The sequence below is a fragment of the Sus scrofa genome, chromosome 3 (genome assembly GCF_000003025.6).
Source record: "Sus scrofa isolate TJ Tabasco breed Duroc chromosome 3, Sscrofa11.1, whole genome shotgun sequence".
NCBI classification, from domain to species: domain Eukaryota; kingdom Metazoa; phylum Chordata; class Mammalia; order Artiodactyla; family Suidae; genus Sus; species Sus scrofa.
The window spans coordinates 81275050-81296461 of record NC_010445.4 but is presented as its reverse complement, the minus strand read 5'-3'; the positions used below and the strand labels follow the sequence as shown (position 1 = coordinate 81296461).

At 43.8% G+C, this 21412-nt stretch overlaps 1 protein-coding gene across 11 annotated transcripts in view; it reads right to left on the bottom strand.

The window, feature by feature from the left end:
• The window catches only part of BCL11A (B-cell CLL/lymphoma 11A), a 100949-nt gene continuing 79833 nt past the window's right edge, over nucleotides 297-21412 (bottom strand). For 4 of the 11 annotated variants that reach the window (XM_021085694.1, XM_021085693.1, XM_021085695.1 and 1 more), the window contains 2 exons: nucleotides 16212-16313; nucleotides 8519-10953 (listed from right to left, as the gene is read on the bottom strand). In XM_021085694.1, coding sequence (XP_020941353.1) covers nucleotides 8933-10953; nucleotides 16212-16313 — 2123 coding nt within the window. In that variant the 3' untranslated portion in view covers nucleotides 8519-8932. Of the gene's footprint in view, nucleotides 809-8518; nucleotides 10954-16211; nucleotides 16314-21412 lie in introns of those variants that run through there. The other 7 variants (XM_021085698.1, XM_021085696.1, XM_021085702.1 and 4 more) reach the window with 5 other exon arrangements.

The following is a 21412-nucleotide window of genomic DNA, read 5'->3' as shown; positions in this document are numbered from 1 at the left end:
TAAGTCAGACAGTTAGGAAAACCACACTTCAGCATTAATAAACAGCAACACTACTACTACATTAATTATGATATTGCTATGATTTATTCCCAAGTTTTGCATTTTGATTCTCCTTGAAAATTTATGCCATCTGATAAGCAGTAACCTATTTCCTTCCTCACCCTCCTACCCGTTCCTCAACTCTGTCTCTCCTTCCCGCCAGACGGGTGTCTGCAGGAAACGGGTACAGAAATACAGTCCTCAGCAGCTGCACTGTCTTATAAGCATCAATAATTAAAGAACAAGCAAACACCACCTAAAGCTCCAACATTTATTGTGTCAATGTTAAGCACACTTTTTAAAAGACAACATAGAATGTATAGAAACAAGGGGTCTGGGGGACTCATGCTCATTTCCACAATACGGGGAATTAGGTTGGCTGGTCTCGGAAGGGCCAGGACGGCACTCAGGACAGCGATGGTCCATGGGCCCTCTATATGGGACTGATTCACTGTTTCAATGTGGGTCTGTTTTTTTGTTTTTACTTTTTATTAAAAAATATAAATAAAATGGCACTGCGGGCCCGGGCAGGAAGGACTCTGCAGGACTCTGTCTTCGCACAACGGCTTCTTGGAGGCTACTGTCAGAAAACATCACAAACTAGCAGGATGACAGACCACGCAGGTGTCCGCTGGGCGGCACGTGTCCACCCCCGCCCCCGGGGGCTTCAAATTTTCTCAGAACTTAAGGGCTCTCGAGCTTCCATCCGAAAACTGCCACACATCTTGAGCTCTCTGGGTACTACGCCGAATGGGGGTGTGTGAAGAACCTAGAAAGAGGTTGGAGACAGAGGAGGGGGGAAAAAAAAAGTACAGGTGTGACTTGGCCCAGTGATTTTCTGTTCTCTAGCTAACTTTTTAAAATTGTAACTTAAATCAAGCACAGGTTGAGCCACTGGCATCTTAAGCGTGATTTCAAACTCAACCTCCCTCCTCCCCCAAATGTCTGACCTCTGAGTGCCCTTCCCACGCCTCCCTCCCTGCCTTCCCCCAAAGGACCCGGACCCCCTCCCCCCATCATAGGATAGTCCTAAGAAGCTTGGGGACACACCTGGAAGGAAACACTTTCCCTTATGACTGAGAAAACTGAGTAGGAAACAGTCCTTTGGTTGAGGAGAACAGGGGAGGGAGGAGGGAAGGGGGATATTTCCTTAAAATCATAATAAAATTATAAAGAAACAAAAAAATCAAAATTGATGTAAAAGCAGCACAACGAAAACATGAAATGTCATCAAGTTCAACGTCAAAGCAGCCAACGATTTACAAGAGGCGAACAAATCTCTGAAGAGGAAACCAGAACTCAAAATAGTTGCTCCCAAATGGCACCAAAAACTGCCTGTAGTTTCTTTCAAACATGCAGTTTTCTTTTCTTTTTTCTTTTTTTTTTTTTTTTTTTCTTTTTTTGTAAGGGGGCAAGGCAGTGGTGAAGGGAAGAAGGGAGTGGTTATTTTCCTCCGGGGTTCCTCCCTTGCTGTGCACATTGACTTGAAGCAGCAGAACTGGGAGTCCGGATGTGCCGAGGAAGAGGGCTACCACTGTGGCATTCCAGGCCTCGTTGCCATGGTGACCTGAAGAAGGGGCCTGGGGCCTCCTCTCCCCTGACTTGGCGCCGCAGGAGGCCCAGGGTCTGGAGCTCAGCTGCTGTCTCGCATCCCCCCCTGAGCAGTGGAGACCTGGGCTGAGGGGCCTGCCGTGTCCAGGTTGGCTCTGGGGAGTCTCATTCCTGGCCCAGCCCTATGTCACTGTGTCACTGTCGTTGAGGCCCTTTGAGCTGATACCCGCTTCAAGCCCCTTTGTCAGACCTGCTACCAATATTTAAAGTCCTAAACAAAGTATAGCTAGATGGGCATGTACCACGTCCACTGTTACTTAAAAGCATAGCCCCCCTGTGGGTTTGCAGGGGCTGAGGCGGGGGGCGGGGGTTTCCTGCTTTAGAGGATAGACTTTGGGGAAATGACTTAATTTGCCTTTTCTGACATCTTGTCAAGACCTGATAAATGCTCCCTTGATCACTTTACAGAAAGGAAAAACAGTGTTTGGATCAACCATTGAGTTGTGTTCAGCCAAGTTTAGGTTCTTGAGTACAATGAACCACATGAACTGTATTGGTCTCCTTTCCCATTTGAAAGGGAGGAATTTACGGCATCCCATGACCATGGATGACACTGGGAAATAGAGAGAGAGAGAGAAATAGGCCTATCCCCCTAAAGGCTGATTCACTGGCCATGTGTTTTACTAATGAAACAGCGGGCTAATGGGATAACAAGATGACAGCAAGCAAAAGTGCAGACCCAACAACCCAACCCATGTCTACCATTTGTAGCTCTAACAGCCCTGGAATAAATGTACATAATCCCACTTCCATCTATGTGTTCTGATGGCCATGTCTCTAAAAATGGGTTCACGTATTCTTAATCGGGAAAGCTGCAGGGCCTTAGGAGACATCTAGGAAAATTTGCTAGGTGGCTAATGCCTTTTAAAAGTTAACAGTCTTTTAAGAAATATTTTTCCAAGCCGGCTTAAAGGAACACTGCCAATCCCATCCTCATACCAGCAAAATTCCCACTTTTTTTTTTTTTTTTTTTTTAAATGGGAAGTCTGAAAAAAAGAGCATAGGCTGTGTACATTCTTGAACACACCAGGCTCAGGGACAATGAAGTAACAGAATCGTAATGAAGAACACACGATTACAACACAGTCATATGAACTCATGTTTGTGTGTGTATGGAGCAGAGGAGGTTTTTAAAAAACAAAAACACTGTATCTCCTCCCTCACTCTCTGAGAGTAAAGTGTTTGATGCAGACAGGATGGGGCCTGAGGCTTCTCGACTCCTTTTCAGTTAAGCCTGAAATATCCCAGTACCTTTTAACAAACTTTAGTACCTGTGCGTAAACCATCTCGTTTCCTTATTTCTCCAAATGAAACGACATCTAACCCCCATCACCACTTCCTTTCAAGTTCTCACTTCCAGCATTACGAATATATACAGTATGTACTTATTGCATATACAAAAATAGCATTAAAAAAAAAGTTCTATCACAGAATGCCCTGGGAAAAACTCAACTACTTCACACTTCCTGCCTTTGCTGGTACAAATGAAGAACCAGGCGCACCTCACTTCTTAGCAAGCTTTAAAATGTGTTCGTCTCAGTCGTTTTGCAGTCCTAAACAGACAGAGGATAGTAAGTGGTTTCAGGCAAAGGTAGTGCACATACTGGAGAGTTTCTGGGTTAAAATCTGAGAGGGTATTTACCATATTCCTGTTCATTAAATTGTTCTCAAAAATGAAAATAAAAAGGAACATTTTAAGCACCAGGAGCTCAAGTATGCAGAGAACACTGCATTAAACACGTCAAGTAAACTTAACTTGAGAATTTTGAAATGTGTTGATATCCTTAGTATTTACTTATTTTAAAACTTTATCATGACTTCATCTTACTGTTTCAAGATATTTTTCATTATTTTCTATTAAGGTTTTGACTTTTCATGAGATGTCATTTCTAAGTTATATTCTGGTTGCCTCGGTTTCCAGGCTTCTATTGTTCATGCAGCTTAAGAAATAATATTTTATAAGAGGGTTTCAATAAGTCAGGAGACTAAGAACCCTGACGAACCTGTCTCCCAATAAATTTATTTAACTTTGAGACCATGTAAATCAAACATAATCTGTGATTTATTACCAGATGTTTGCACCCCTCCCCGTTTCCCATTTGATTTAAGAAATTTGAGAATACGAGCATACAGTATCCACCATTAATTCTGTCTGTCAGGATGCAAAACCTAATTACACTAAGAGCATCATATACGGAGAAATTAAAATGAATACTGTATATAAAACCTGCACAGCTGTACTCATAGCTCCTAATAAAAGAGTAATAGGAACGCACAGCGGTTTCATGGACATTTAACACAGCGGAGCAGGAGTCACCATGTCTGAAACCAGCATGGCACTGAAGAATATTTCTACCTGTCTCAAACAGCATTCTGGATTCACTCTTGAAGTAACCTCATCTACAACACATAGATCTCCTCTCACTTCACTGCTGGTTACCAAGTTCTGCAAGTATCCCCTCACTCCATTCCAGACCCTGTACAAGGCTCTCCCCAGTCCTCCCTTAGCGGAATCCTGTCGGCCTCCATCCTGCTTCCCATCCAAATGGCCTTTTAAAAAATACACCTACTCTCTGTATGTCAAGAAGATTAAACTATTCTTGCCTCGACTAAAAGGCCACTTCACAAGGCACCAGGGCATAAGAACTGAGCAACAGAAATGCTACCACAAGACAACAGAACAGCTTTTGTTTGGGTTTTTTACAAAAATAGGAACAATGTCATATCCATTCATCTACAGTGGGAACAGGGAGACAGTATAACAGAGGGATATGTTTTAATAAAGCAAATAGATGCTGCAACATGCAGTATTTGTAAAACTGACAACACAGATTTCTAAGGAGAGGTTTTTTTTTTTTTTTTTTTTTTTTTTTGGATAGACCTAACTTGCTTTTTAAAGACGTTGCTTCAATCTGTGAGTTGGCCAAAAGATAACTGAAGGGTATTCCAGGAAGAACCTATAAAAACACTAAAAGATCTATCCCATCTAGGGTCCCTAGGATCTCAGAATCACAAAGCAAACCACCATACATCTCAGGAAATCAGTGGCTGATTCCACAGATTTGGCCACAGCTGGCTAAACTCCTGGTCACTGCATTCTTTCTTCTCTCCTTCTCTCTCTCTCTCCCCCTCCCTCCCTCCTTTTTACCGGATGTTTTTGTTTCTGGATTTTTAGATTTGGGGAGTGGGGTTATTTTGGGTATGAGGAAAGACTCTCAGGGAGAAACAAAAGAGCTGATTAAAAAAAAAACAACAAACCAAAAAACCTTTTTTACATTATGTTCTAAGAGAGGGCAGGGATGAGAGAATAGAAAAGAACTTGAAGACAACAAGAACAGCAAAAAAATCCAGAGGGAATAAAAGTTTAAGATGCTATTACCAGTAAATTTTTCATTTATATCTGAATGGATTACTGCTAAGAGATGGCGGGAAAGTTTTAACATCAGAATGAAAACACTTTCCATTTCTTGAAAATTATTCTAGAACTATAAAGTCTAAAAACTATTTCCATGGTTTGAGGTATGTCTATTTTAATATAGTAAGTACTTCATGTTCCTTTAGGGTATAATACACGCATCAAAATGCCCATAGAAATAATCCTGAAAAAGACTGACTGGCCTTCTCTTAAAACCTGTTACTTTTCTTGAGAGTAATTTACAGAGTGTGTCAAATGAGGACACAAGAAGCTTACATTGTGTACTTTAATTTTTTTTTATTTTTTTCAATAAAGGGACAAAATGGGTGTATGAACAGGTTAATGCAGACAACTGCCAAAAAAAACACAGACAGTGGTTTTTCCAATAGAACTTAACAAAGACCAGAAACAAATACAATAAAAAGCCAGGTTGTAATGACCTTTGGTCATCCAAATAAAAAAAAATAAAAACAAAGAAAAATAAAAGATCAAATTAAGTGCCTCTGTTTTGAACAGGGCACATAAGCAATAATAAATAGTGACTCCCATAGTAAAAGATAAAATTTCAAGTTACGACAACAGCTTTCATTACAGGAATAGAAAAGGCCAATAACAAAATATTCTGCATTGCCATTTACAAAAAAGTATTGACTAAAGCGGGCTTTCTCTTTAATATGCTTTGCATATGAAATTCTTTCCAATCTAAATATAAAGCACCATTTAGTTTTTGGCAATGAAAAAAACTGCAAAACATTGGTTTTTTTTTTTTTTCCTTTTTTTTTTTCTTTCTTTCTTTTACTGCATATGAAGGTAAGATGCTGGAATGTAGGGTGATAGAAGGAAAGGGACAAAAAGCACACTACATAACAAACCAACGTTATTAGCTTGCAGTACTGCATACAGTATGGCAGCAGGAAAAAGGAACAAAAAAGGATATGTACAACCCCTAAGACAGCCATCCGTGTGACATTCTAGCAGGCTCCCCCAAACTGCCATTATATGGCTTCTCATCTGTACAATGTCACACTTTTTTGTTTCTCTCTCTTTTTTTTTTTTTTTTGAAGCATACAAATAATTTGCACTATATTATCCTGCCAAATTAAAAAAATATACTGTGGCAGCCTGTCTTTTTTTTTTCCACTACCAAAAAAGGTACATTGATACCTTTTAAGAGAACAAGCAACAGTTAAAAATACAAGCTTCAATATAAATACTATAGTGCCTAACACTAGATGAACATTTAATTCAAATACCATTCTAGAAATACAGAAAAAAGACCATAAATGTGTTTTAGCATAGGAATCAACATGAGTGTGCATTTTCCTATATTTAAGTACTATATAATCTTAAACCTTTCCCCAATGTATGTTTTTTGTACAACCTGAAGAGCGGTGTGTATCCAAGGCATAGAATTTCCACTACCATTTTTAAATGGATAACAAGTCTTGTAACACCACCAAGACAATGGAACCCTAAAATGCAGTTCCCCCCTAAACATAATGAAGTGTTTTTTTAAAAAATTTTTTTCTTAACATTTATATTTAAAAAAGTTTTGTACAAAAAAATCCTTGCACTGTAGAAGCGAAAGCAATCATTCATATCTATGTTAAGTGTATTTCTGTTTTCCATTCACAGCGCTTGCAATGTTGAGTCCGAGTAAGTAAGCTCATTAGTCAAGTAAATGGCTGGCAAAGTTTTTTTTTTTTTAAGTTTTTTTTTTTTTTTAAATGCTCATCAATGAGATTGTGTTCAAATTATTTTTTTCAGCATTCTTGCAACTTTTCCCTTAAGTATAGACCTGTAAACTGGGAAAATTGTACAGTGCACTTAATTGTCCTATCTGAGCAGGTTTATTTTATACTCAACCTCTGTATCTCTGATTAGAGAAAAGATACAGATATTACAGGCAGAGTCAAGTGCTATTTGAACACCAACTGGGGCAGATGCTAGCTTAATAAAAAAGAAAAAATTAAAAAAATAAAATAAAAACAATGAATCCTCTTCCATGTTAACACAAATAGCACACAGTGTATGGAAAAGAAATGAAGTACAACTTTTAGGGAGCACAGACATATATCCTACTACTCTTAAAATTCTTTCTCTTCTTTTTTAAGAATGTCACATTTAAATGCAAGTCTTAAGAATTCATAGTTAATCATCATTGTATCATTATTAGCTTATACACCTGTTCTAGTTTAAAATGGCAAATAAGTACCACATTGTGCTAATAAATCGCCTATTTTTTCCCTCTGTTACCCTCTGTCAAACCTTATAGTCAGTCTCTTCTTTTTAATATGCTAGACGAGGTCTTAGAGTTTATCATTTGATTGTCCATTTGACAACCAAGTCGATCTGGATCTATTTTTTCTGGTGCCAGAATCTTTCTCAAAAGACATTATTTAAAACAAGTTATCTTCATAAAATAATCCCTTACTAATGTATTTAATCGTGTTCCAGGGCTTTTGCACGTTCCACATTCAATTTAATCATCATTTAAAAAAAATAAAACTTTGGGCAAAACAGCCCATTTCTTTTAAGCTCTCACCAGGAGCAAAATAGCTTTTATACTGGTATAATCAGTTTTGCTTACAGGATTAAACGAGAGGAAAAATGATGATTAACTAGGACATAATGGGTCATATTTTTAGGTAGCCATTGTTGTGAGAAAAACAATATAGAATTATACGCTAGGTCCTAAGGTTTATTACCTCACCCAATGCTGAATTAAGCTACAAGTTTACAACAAGTAGAAAGAACCATCAACGTGGTTTTAAATAGATCCAAGGCACTCATATTTTAAAACCAAATGATAGAATAAACTTGTTTTGTTCTTCTGTTAATTTGTCAATTCAAGGCCTTTTCTTCCTCTCCAATTGATACATTTAACCCTTTAGAGACAGACATTTAGCTTGGAGAGATTTTTCTTTCAGTGCCATCTATTCTGTCTATAGAGGGTTAATACAAAGACTGTTTTTCCTCCTCACGTTATAAAGAAAACTGTACATGATATGTATTACAGAATGTATGCAGCATGGTCTTTTTCTCTCTCTCTCTCTTTTTCTCTCAGAACGGAACTGGAAACAGCAACATGTTTTCTCAGCAACGAATCGGGGACAATTTAAAATAGCCATAACAGGAGTTCCCGTCGTGGTGCAGTGGTTAACGAATCCGACTAGGAACCATGAGGTTGCGGGTTCGATCCCTGCCTGCTCAGTGGGTTAACGATCCGGCGTTGCGTGAGCTGTGTGTAGGTTGCAGACACGGCTCGGATCCGCGTTGCTGTGGCTCTGGCGTAGGCCGGTGGCTACAGCTCCATTCAACCCTAGCCTGGAACCTCCATATGCGCGGAGCGGCCAAAAATAGCAACAATAACAACAACAACAACAAAAAAAAAAAAAAAAAAAAAAAAAAAAAAAAAAAAAAAAAAAAAAAAAAAAAAAAAAAATAAAATAGCCATAACATACCATACATGCTGTCTAAATTTAAAAAAAAAAAACAAAACAAAAAAAAAAACATACACAACATGTAAATTATTGCACAAGAGAAAGGCTCAAAGTTTGCGTAAAATGCAATAGTATTGCCCCATACAGATCATGCATTCAAACGGTGAGAACATAAAGGAAAAAAAGAAAAAAGAAAAAAGAAAAAAAAAAAAAAAAAACCAAAAAAAACAAAACAGGTGTGCTGGTGACAAGCACTCTCATATTCTTAGCTTCGTTATTTGTTTGTTTGTTTGTTGTTTGTTTAAATCACATGGGACTAGAAAAAAATCCTACAGGGTGTGGGGCTGGAGGGCGCTAGGGAAAGGGGCGGGTGGTGGAAAAAAAGAGGTGTCAGGTGGGGGTGAGGGAGGGTATTAATATACCTCTATTCAGTTTTTATATCATTATTCAACACTCGATCACTGTGCCATTTTTTCATGTGTTTCTCCAGGGTACTGTACACGCTAAAAGGCATCTTACAAATTTCACATTTGTAAACGTCCTTCCCCACCTGGCCATGCGTTTTCATGTGCCTGGTGAGCTTGCTACTCTGGGCACAGGCATAGTTGCACAGCTCGCATTTATAAGGCCTTTCGCCCGTGTGGCTTCTCCTGTGGACAGTGAGATTGCTACAGTTCTTGAAGACTTTCCCACAGTACTCACAAGTGTCGCTGCGTCTGCCCTCTTTTGAGCTGGGCCTGCCCGGGCCCGGACCACTAATATGGGGCGTGCTCCCTCCACTTCCCGTGCCGCTGCGCCCCGAGATCCCTCCGTCCAGCTCCCCGGGCGGCGTGGAGAAGCGCAAGCTCCCATTCTCCGAGGAGTGCTCCGACGAGGAGGCGAAAGGCGATTGTCTGGAGTCTCCGAAGCTAAGGAAGGGATCTTTGAGCTGCCTGGAGGCCGCGTAGCCGGCGAGCCACTGAGAGTACACGTTCTCCGTGTTGGGCATCGCGGCCGGGGGTAAATCGAACTCCTTCTCGAGCTTGATGCGCTTGGAGAAGGGGCTCAGCGAGCTGGGGCTGCCCAGCAGCAGCTTTTTGGACAGGCCCCCCGAGGCCGACTCGCCTGGGGAGCAGCCGCGGCCGTTAACAGTGCCATCGTCTATGCGGTCCGACTCGCCGGCCACCGAGTCTTCGTCGCAAGTGTCCCTGTGGCCCTCGGCCTCGGCCAGGTGGCCGCGCTTATGTTTCTCGCCCAGGACCTGGTGGAAGGCCTCGCTGAAGTGCTGCATGGAGCTGAGCACCATGCCCTGCATGACGTCTGGCAGGGCGCGGCCCTCGTCGCCCACGCCCACCACCGCGCCCCGCGAGCTGTTCTCGTGGTGGCGCGCCGCCTCCAGGCTCAGCCCGAAGCCGTAGTCCACCCTCTCGCTCTCTGTCAGCTCCTCCTCCTCCTCTTCCTCCTCTTCTTCTTCTTCCTCGTCGTCTTCCTCTTCCTCCTCGTCCCCGTTCTCCGGGATCAGGTTGGGGTCATTCTCGCTCTTGAACTTGGCCACCACGGACTTGAGCGCGCTGCTGGCGCTGCCCACCAAGTCGCTGGTGCCGGGTTCCGGGGAGCTGGCGGTGGAGAGGCCGTCGTCAGACTTGACCGTCATCGGGGACGACTTGTGCATATGCGTCTTCATGTGGCGCTTCAGCTTGCTGGCCTGCGTGCACGCATGGTCGCAGAGGTTGCACTTGTAGGGCTTCTCGCCCGTGTGGCTGCGCCGGTGCACCACCAGGTTGCTCTGAAATTTGAACGTCTTGCCGCAGAACTCGCATGACTTGGACTTGACCGGGGGCTGGGAGGGAGGAGGGGCGGATTGCAGAGGAGGGAGGGGGGGCGTCGCCAGGAAGGGCGGCTTGCTACCTGGCTGGAATGGTTGCAGTAACCTTTGCATAGGGCTGGGCCGGCCTGGGGACAGCGGTGGGCTAGACGTGTTCCCTGCCAGCTCTCTAAGTCTCCTAGAGAAATCCATGGCAGGAGGCTCCATAGCCATTGGATTCAACCGCAGCACCCTGTCAAAGGCACTCGGGTGATGGGTGGCCAGGGCCATCTCTTCTGCCCCCAGGCGCTCTATGCGGTGGGGGTCCAAGTGATGTCTCGGTGGTGGACTAAACAGGGGGGGAGTGGGTGGAAAGCGCCCTTCTGCCAGGCCGGAAGCCTCTCTCGATACTGATCCTGGTATTCTTAGCAGGTTAAAGGGGTTATTGTCTGCAATATGAATCCCATGGAGAGGTGGCTGGGAAGGACATTCTGCACCTAGTCCTGAAGGGATACCAACCCGCGGGGTCAGGGGACTTCCGTGTTCGCTTTCTAAGTAGATTCTTAATCCATGAGTGTTCTGTGCGTGTTGCAAGAGAAACCATGCACTGGTGAATGGCTGTTTGCAAGTTGTACATGTGTAGCTGCTGGGCTCATCTTTACCTGCAAAATAATACAACACCAACATCAATGTTTAATCACTGAGGAGGGCATCAGCAATTGCTTATTTATGTTCCACCTCCAGCCTTCCCTGTCCCCAGCCCTCAACCCCAAGACCTAAGTGCTCACTGACCTTATGCCCTGCGCTTAGATGGGGCTGGCACATCTGGTGGTTGATGCCCAGGAAATGTTTGTCAAATCAGTCTTCCTGCCATTTGACTCAGTTCTAAGAATTTTAAATCTCATCTTTAAAGCAGAAAAACCTAGACCATTTCAAGCTTGAGGCTGAGGATCCCAAGATTCTAAGGATGTTAAGCAAACACCTGAACTTTCCAGTCTTTCACCAGCTGTGATTTGGGACAGGCCACATTTCATTTCTATGCCTCTGTTTCCTCATCTGTTACATGAGGGACTTGGACAAGGTGGCCTAAGGGAAACTTTCCTGCTTCCTAAATCCCCCTGGGTGGCAGGTGAACTTTCTAAATAGGCAATCATTTCATGGAGATATCAGAAAAGAGAAGGTCGACTCATTACAATTCTCTGTGGCCCCAGAGATGCTTTTAATCTTAGCCTGAAACGCACTAATTGTTGATATTGTTAAAAAATGAGAAGGTACTCATGAAATGATCACATGGAAGAGAGACCAGCAACATTCTCACATTCCAGCCTATGTGAGGGTCAAAGGGTCCTGACTTTGGTTCTGCAACACCCCACAAGGACTCCCATTTTTATCTCAAGGGGTGCTGCAAAAAAATTTCAAAAGAGAAATTTAATTTGTATTTAACCTACAGGCCGTATCAAATCTTTAGTTGTCGTCCTCCCAGTCCAACAAGTTAGGTGGAGCGTCCAGTGCCAACTTAAGCAGACACGGCATCCTAGTTTAAGAACAGTTAACGCAGCCAGCACATGACGGGCAGCAGGCTGAGAAATGCTACACTAGCCTCCTCCTCATTATTTTGAGAGGCTAACAACGTGAACCAAATTATACAACATCCTGCGCCCTCGGCTGAGCCTCAGCTCCAGTTGAGAAAGAAACAGAAAGATACAGTTCAGCTAGTCAACTCATTGGCCAGTAGCCAAGCCGTCTGGAGAGGGGCCCTGCTTAAGTCACATTATTTCTCTCTCGCTGAAAAGAACCCGAGAGTGGGAAATGCCGCTGTGGCAAAGAGGGGCCAGCTTGACTTCCCAATCATTCCTTTCTGGAGATAGCTAAATTAAAAACACATAGACACCAGGGGAGTAACTAACAGTTTACTAGACAACTCAGTATTAAAAGGGGGCACAGACGCTGGTGGCCAAAGGACTAGGATGAGAAAAATGGAAAACGTCCCAGGAATTCCAAAAAAGACACTGGATAAAACACCAATGGGAACTACACATTAGCCCCCTCCCCGCCCCCGCCTTTTAAAAGAGGAGTTCCTTAAGGCTACAGATAGTATTTGTCTGAAACTTTTGAAAAGGAAAAAAAAAATTCACCGTGGAGTTAAAGAGTGGGAACTAGGAACTCATCAGTGATGATCCCTCCTTTTAGCAAGTCAGAAAGAAAAGCTGGCAGCCTCTTCTCAGGAGCCCCAAATACTCGTGTTCCAAAACAAGCTAGCCTCACTTAAGCACTTGTCTGAATAATGGACTCCTCGCCCTGACCTTGTAATTTACTTTACAATGCATTTATAATCTCACTCAATATATCCCACTCCTGGGTAAATCTCTTTTAACAAGATGAGATGATAAGATACCAAAATTAGGTTTCAAACATTTGCCTAATGTGGAGGGGGGGGGGAAGGCAGAAAGATTTTGAAAGAAAATGCTGACATTAGTATCACATTATCTGCCTATTTTTGTTTGCCTCTTCTCTTCAAAGGGAAATAAAAAGCATCGTTGAGAGTATTTTCATAAATTTTTTGTTGGTGGTGAACAATGACTTGGGTCCTAAATGGGGAGGAAAAAACTATCTGGTTCCAACTACCATGACCCTCTGTGGCTTTCTCCTTTGCCTCTCCAGGACTCTGTGTTATTATCATACATTTAGCCTGACAATCTGAATCGGGTAAGTAAAAAGGAGATTTGTCAGCTGAAGCAAGTCCTTAACACTTTCATCACTACAAATGCCTCTAAATCATATTTTACCTTATAAGATTCTATTGCATCCCAGGACTGGACCCATAATTAGCGATGTTCATTTTGCATACGTCTGGAATGTGACCGTTGACAAATGCTGAAATGCACAGCACTACATCAAGGATCTCACCTGTATCCTTTCAAAAAGGCTTAAATGAGAAAAGTCCATTTCATTTTGCTGCCCTGAACTTCCTAAAATTTTGTTTGCAGAGCCAGTTATGGGATCATGCTATAATATGTTAACACTGTGCTATTACCCTCCCCTCTCTCTCATACATCAGGTCAGAGAAAATGGCATTTTATCTTATAATGAGCATACAACATACAGTTTTCACTACCACATTTTAGTATTCCCATCAACTAGATATTCTAGATCATGAGGGCAGCCAGTGTAATCACAATGTCAATGAGAAGGGCTGTTACGATTGAGACTAAAGATTACATGGAAAGAGCTGCTTTGAAACTGGTAATTATTACCAGTCCACTAATAGCAAATGATGCATTACAGTTTCACCATATAATCTGTATTTCACTCAGCTCATGCCAGTGCACCATATTACATTACAGTGCTCGCAGATTCTAAATTCCTAAACTGCAGTCATCAATAAACGTGTTACTTGCCATAATTTGTGAAATTACTTTGTTCATAACATCTTTGATGGTTTAGAAAGACCAGAATTGATTTCCTGCGTGGCAAAATTAGAGCTACATTGATTTATTGATGTGTAAAATATAGTAATATTCTTCATTTACTCTGATGAAAATCAACTTCTCAATTTGAGAGCCTCATTGGGCATTCACGGGGATTGTTTTGATTTAGAGCAATAAACGGAGACCTGGCCCCAAGTATAGAACTCCAGGCATGGAAACAGTTAAATCTAGTGATCAGCTCACCTATAGCTTTTACTTGATTTCATTTTATTGTATGGGAAGGAATGACCCCATTTCTAGTATGTCACCAATGCTCAAGAGTCATGTGGCCTAAGCCTCAGGATTTAGAAGAGCAAGGTCTCATGAGTGACCCCTGGCTCCTGTTTACTAGCTGGTGGCTCTGGGACAGTCATTTAATTTTTCTGAGACTTAAGTTTCCCATCTGTAAATGAGCATAAAAACAGTGCCTCAAAGAATCATGAGGCTCAAATGACAAACGTATACAAAAGCTCTCTGTAAACTATCAAGTCCAATACGTTTGTGAGTTTTCATTACTACCTGGCTTGATTAGTTACCTAGCAAGATGACTAACCACACCTCACACGTTCACAAGGGCTTTCAGGGGAAAAACTGGCATCCAGAAAATCCAGGCCTTCCCAGGCCAAGAGGAGGCCCTGGCTAGAGGAAGGTTGGGGGTGGGGGGGGGGAGAAGGAGGGTATTTTAAGGCCACCAGCAAGGGAAGCTATGAGGTAAGTGCTATATGCCCTGAAAGCCAGGGGCAGCTTGTTAAGGGAGCTGCGTGGGGTGCGGGTCAGCTTTGCTCAAGAACTTTCTGGAACCCTACAACCCGTTTCCACATACCTTGTTCTGGTCACTCCTAAACTGGTCCTGCCAGCCTGGGTACCAGCAAACTAGGCTCCCTCCTAGTGCCGGAAGCACGGTGGGTGGGGAGGGGGGCTCCTTATCAGGTTCCTAGTTCCCCACTCTCTCAGATCAAACTCCCTGCGTTCAGGAGGATCAAGCTGGAGAGCTGAACTAAACTGTTTCCCAGGCAGCAGCCTTTGGCCACCCAGCTCCCCCTCCCTTCCCTCCAAGGGTGGCTCTGTTCCCACAGCCAAGCATGGGCCCCAGGCACCCCCAGCGAACAAGGAGAGCTCTCCCCACCCAGTCAGCATGTAGGGACTCGAAATCATGAGTCCAATCCCCTAAACTGTATGCAATAGGTGACCTAAGCCAGGCTGCAGCCCAGCTCGGTCACTGGGGGGGCAGGTTAGGGGAAGAGGATGTGCTTTTAACCCTTGCACCGCCCAGCCCTCAGGACCCGAGGGCTTGTGTAATTCGCACAATAACTCATTGTTACCTAGGATTACCTAGGAGTTAATCAAAATAAACAACTAGCTTTGAATTTGGTCTCAGGGTGCAGGCTCTGCCCTGCAGATACATTCATGAGACTGGGTCGAGTGTACCTCCCAGTCCCTTTTAAGGCCCCAGCTCCAACATCCTGCTCTTTTTGTTATTCCCTTTCCATGACAGGTTCCCTTTTTTTTTTCTTTCCACAACAGGTTTTTTTTTTTTTTTTAATTTCAAAATGAAACTATTTTCCTTAAATGCAAATAAGATGTCACACTTCTTTTCCTCTTGAACCCGCTTTTTTGTGTTTGGGGTGGAATCAACCCCCCGCCCCCACCCCCACCCTCCACCCCATCTGATTTTTTAGCTATGCATGACTCATACCATTTATTCCTACAGAGAAAAGCAAGCTGTATTACCTTATAAAACAACATCTTTCAAAAACATTTTTATAAACATACAAATCTAAATTTCATAACAAGATCCCCACTATAAAAGTTGGCTTGAACAAGTAACTGGAAGGTGGCAGTGGTGGTGGGGGTGGTATCACTGAATTTTAGCAACAATGCTGTGCATTTTTCTCTAAATCTAGGAGAAAAACAAGTAGAAATTATATATGTATGTACATATATAATATACCATGCATATATAAAAATATACCATGTTTAAATACACATACAAATGCATATATAACATGCATGAGGATAACTCTAGAGTAGCTCTAAAATGGACTCCTTTTGGTTCTGGCCTCTGCAGAAGATGTATGCCATGGGATCAATTCAGAGTCCTAAAAGAGGCCATGGGAATGAATGTCCAGCAATAAAATGGGCCCTGAACACACAGAGGTATGCAGTCAGCAGCTACTGTGGAGCCACACAAGACCCTGGGAGGAGACCCACAGGGATGAGCAGCTATGAGCCCCACACCTTCAGTCAGGAGAGAAAGAAAAAGGCGGGGGGAGCCACTGGGGGCTGAGTGGACTGGGGAAGCAGGTGACAAGTGAGTAATGGAACAATACATAGGCAGGTGCCAATGTATTTTGGAAGCAACTCCTTTCCATACTTAAAAAGTAAGGGTAATTTCTAGAAACTCTCTTCTCTACACACATGGACATTTGTAGAAGAAATAATGCTCAACTTACAAATACCCTGCGGGGCATATTCTGCACTCATCCCGGGCGTGGGGATTAGAGCTCCATGTGCAGAACGAGGGGAGGAGAGGCCCCTCCAGTGCAGAAGTTTATCTGTGAAAGAAACCCACAATCAAGCACTAAAGCTATAAACAATGAGCATCATAAACCACAGGATATCACATTTCAATTCCATTAAAATAGATTAACATCATTACAACAGCCTTGCAGATAGTTCACAGGCCCAAGGCCTGCATCAAAAGAACAGTGGTGAGTTATTTCCCACAGTTCTGTTTTGTTTTTATTTTTAGGCTCTATCCGAGGCATGTGGAAGCTCCCAGACCAGGGATTGAACCCACACCACAGCTACAGCAGTGACAATGCTGGACCTTCACTCACGAAGCCACCAGAGAACTCTTTTAACTTTGGTCTGTTTTTTTGTTTGTTTGTTTGTTTGTTTTTAAATGGCTGCTCCCACAACATATGGAAGTTCCCAGGCCAGGGACTGAAACGAAGCCTCAGCTGTGACCTATGCCACAGCTGCAGCAATGCAGGATCCTTTAACTCCCTGCACCAAGCTGGGGATTGAACCCACACCTCCACAGCAAGTCGAGCCACTGCAGTTGGATTCTTAACCCGCTGCACCACTACAGAAACTCCTTAATTTTGGTCTTTTTTTGACAAAAGAGAAGATTTTTGTTTTAGGTATGGGGTGGGTTCTTTGGTTCATTTGTTTGTCTTGTCTGATTATTGTCTGATAATAAGAGATGTGTAAATAGCAAGGGGAAAACTTGGTAACATGATTGGCAGGTTGGCAAAATGGGGGGATTTATCTGCAAGGCTGGTTTAACATGCATACATTTACTCTAGAGACAAGCTCAAGCAGAAACAATAAGCTCACAGGAAATGAGTGATTTATGAATCATTTCTTCCAGAACCATGTCCCACTGCCCCCCATGCTGTATTTATGACAGCACCTTCAATGACAAGGAAACTTTGGGCATCTCAAGGTTGGACCACGCTCTAGAATTTACTCGTGGAGTACCCACTATAGACATGGCTTCTTACAACACGAAGCAGTGGACAATAAAGATTAGATTTCTGGGGTCAAAGTAACTTTGGCCAAGTCTTCATCTTCAGGATAAGGAATCCTATCATTCAAAGACAAGGAGATAACCAGCATTCCAAAAATAGCAGCACCCGGAAAAAGTGGCCCTGCTCCTCTATTCTACAGCACTGGGTTGCACTCTGGTGAGGAAAAATGACTTCTCCCACTAATAAACATAAATCTAGCAGTAAATCAAGCATTTCTAACATTGAGATTTTTGTGAAAAAGGAAATATTTGGTTTGTGCAACCTGGGGATTATATGGTTTATGTGGTGAGTGCCTAGCTTTTCCAAGTCCACCTTGAGCTAACCAAGCATGCAGAGGTCAACCTGGAGACAGAGTGGAGGATAGATGGAGTGCGGACACTCCACGTATCCTAGAGGCTTGGAGTTTGTAATGACTGGGGGAGGCAGGAGAGAAGAAAAACAGACTTTGATGGTGAGTAAACAGAGTGTGTTTTCCATTAGCTTAATATTAAGAGCACTTAGAAGAGCTGTTGTTATGCTCTAGGATAGCAGGTCTCAAGTGTAAAATACATCCTGTTCCCCTTCTATAGATCACACTGCCAAGAACAGCCAGGGCAGCCGGCACAAAGTTTCCTTTCATGAGGAGCCTGGTGGGTAACAATGGCGTTGCTCGTGGAAGCTCTCACACGGAGGCATAAATCTGTTGTTCTGGGCCTGCCCAGGAGGCCGCCTCGCCCAAGACCATCTACAGAGGCATGTCCTCCTCCCTGACCCCAAACACAACAAATACCACAAAATGACCCAGCAAAAGTGGCAAGGCTGGACTTAAAAAACATTTGACTGCTTACATTCTATGAATTGAGAGGAGAGGGTAAAATTAACTACAGATTTAGTCATAGCGCTTTTCAACGAGAAATCTGAGAATCCATTTTCGCACTTGTTCTCGCCTCAGCTATTTAAGAAGTGTGTCGCCAAGACTGAAATCCTTTTCTTAGGAGACCTCCACAACTGGGTACTGTGACCTCAGCATCAAAGCCCAAGGTACTCTGCCCCTCCCACGGGGAGAGTCTCATTTCAAATTCCCTGCCACTTACTCCAGGAAGAGACCCTGAGGTGCCTGGAGTAGGCCTCCAGCAAGAAACGGGAGAACAGTTAACCTAGCCAGGCCTGACCATTTGCATGTATCTCCCACTGGCAAACCCCTCAACTAAACCACTGGCCTGGAGCAAGCTAAGCTTCTGGGGGCAGCAGCCTGGCCCAGTTCTCCACAGCCCTAGACCACCGGGCAAAGCAAAGGCTCTTGAAGAAGAGTGAGTATCTGAGTATCCAGTCATGATTTGATTTCGGTTTTGGTTTTTGAGTATTCAAAAACCTTAGAGATCATCAAGTCTAATGTCTTCGTTTCACAGATGAGGAAATAGGCCTTGAGAAATTAAGTGACTGGCCCACGACTACATTGACAGTTAGCCACTGACTCCCCAAGCAGAGCTCTTTCCTGGGCTATCTATCTCTCTCCTCTGCCACTCCTGTCCTGGTCTTCAGTGCTCAAGACATACCAGCGAGGAGGGGTCTTTCTCCTGACCCACTCAGGAGGAACCTCTCTTGGGGGAGGGGCCCGCCCGGAGTGTTGAGTGGACCTTTCAAAAGGTCCAAATGACCTGACTTGGTTTCAGAATTGGAAAACAACACCTGATCTGTTTCCTGCGCCTCTTGGCTCACCGCCCCCTGTTTTCATCCTCTACCTCTGCTTCCCCTGCAGAATCAGCCAGCGGAAGAGAAACAAACCACTCCTATCAGCCTAACAAGCTACTGACACTGTCTTCGGGAGGGAGACTCAGACGTGCATTTCCCTTCCTCCAGGAAGAGTGTCAAAGCAAAGGCAATGGGGACCCCAGCTGATTCTGCTGCCTCTCCCCCTGAAAACATCTCCAAACATGTTCTTATTGGTAAATAGATTCAGCATTCCCACAGGAACTGGAAATGCTAAATTGTTAATAGCGTCCCTAGAGTTTAACTTCTTGCTATGATGCTTTCAATTATTTCATCACGGTTTAGGCAGAGTTGAGTCTCACAATTAATGCTTCTAAGCATCACCCTCAACCAGCAGCTCTGCCTTCCCAGGCTGCCTCTGACTGAAGGCCTCTTTCCTCCCACTCGCATTTTCATTCTCCCCAGGGAGAGGTGGGCTCCTGCAGCTGGCAGGGAAGTGGGCAGTCTAGCTCTGCTCTCGATTTCCCTGGGGGAAATCTTGGGGCAATGACTCCCAACGTGCAGACCCAGGCCCAGCATCAGAATCACCTGGGAGCTTGTTGGAAATGCAAAGTTTCAGGCCCCTCGACTTAGAGAATTAAAAACTGGGTTGGTGGGGAGGGGCGTGGAAGGCAAGAATCTGTGTTTAGCAAGCCCTCCAGGTGATTCATATGCACAGACCAGTTTCCTAAGTGCCATCTCAGGTTAAGGGGAGGCACAGACACTAGAAGCTCTGATGTCCTCCCGGCAGAGATCCACCAGCTAGGAGGCTGCCTTCCCTTCTAGCTGGGACTTACTGCCTTTAGGACCAATGCAAGCTTGGGAAATTCCTAAGGATCCCTCCATGTGGAATCCAGGTTTCACCCTCCCTCACTGACCAGGACAGGGATCAGGCCCAGGCTCTCTGTCAGAGAGGGAACACTCTTTGCACAACATCCAAACCAGCAGATGTCAGGCAGATGGTGTCCTCACAGACTCCATCAAAGTGGAAATGTTTGTGAGTGCAGCTGTGGCCCTCGGCACAGATGCAGCAAGGACTGGACTCCTATTTCCCTTTCTGGACTCTCAAAATGTGTTGCCCTCTTCTGAATCAATCTTTTCAAATACCCTGAACTCCTCTGGTGACAGACTGAAGTTTTAACCTGTTCTGATTCATAAAGGTCTCTCCAGACCCAGCATCTCCACTTAGGAAATGCCTTGTGCATTATTAGGTTGCAATGTTTCTTTGTGATTGAGTAACAAATAATGAATCTTATTTTTCTAGGTCTCATTAACAATCTGCAGCAAATTTGGAATGGCTTTGATTGAATGTTATGTACTGGTCATTTCATATTTCTGTAGACAGTGGGACCAACTTTTGACACAGGGCACCGTAAGCCAGGTAGGATGTTCTTGGAAGTGAAGATCAGGAAATCAAGTTTTAGGTTTCCTCAAGAACATCTCAAAGATTCCTTTATTACTGACCTGCTATTGGTTTCTGAAACAAATCAACACGGGTATCATACGGCCACTTTACTGTCTGTCTACTGTCCACTAGACCACTGATCTACAAATACGCCAAAACAGCTGAGCACAAAGCATCATTTCCGAAAGACTGAATGGCCGCTCTGGGTGCTAACTTGTATCAAGAATTAAAAACTCAGGCCAGGAGTTCCCTTCATGGCGCAGTGGTTAACTCTTGGGGTTCCCGTCGTGGCTTCAGTGGTTAACGAATCCGACTAGGAACCATGAGGTTGCAGGTTCGATCCCTGGCCTCACTCAGGGGGTTAAGGATCCGGGGTTGCTGTGAACTGTGGTGTAGGTCGTAGACGCTGCTCGGATCCCACATTGCTGCGGCTCTGGCGCAGGCTGGTGGCTACAGCTCTGATTTGACCCCTAGCCTGGGAACCTCCATATGCCTCGGGAGCATCCCTAGAAAAGACAAAAAAAACCCCAAAAAACAAAAAAACTCAGGCCTCTCTAGAGGACTACCTACGTGTACAGATGTTTGCTGTTCACTAAAATGTGTATGTGCATTTACGTATTTCTTTTCTTTACTAGATAACTTGCCAGTTTTCCCAGCAAGATGGGGCACAAAAGAGGTAGAGCCATCCCCAAGAGGAAGGGTTACCCTGTGAAGCATGAGCTCCCACTCACTTGGAGTCTTCAAGAAAAGAATGGATGTCAACCCACTGTGATGGGGAGAGATCCCTAGATTGGTGACAGGCCACAATAAAGGACCCTTACAATCCCTTCCAGAATCCCTACAACATTCTCAAGTCCCCACTCCCCGCCCCCACCCCAGCCAGTAGCCAACTTATAGACTGCATGTCAAAAGTGTGTAAAGTTTCCTGAATGAACCAATTCCAGTGCTATCCATATTACTGGATCCATGTCACACACACACAAAA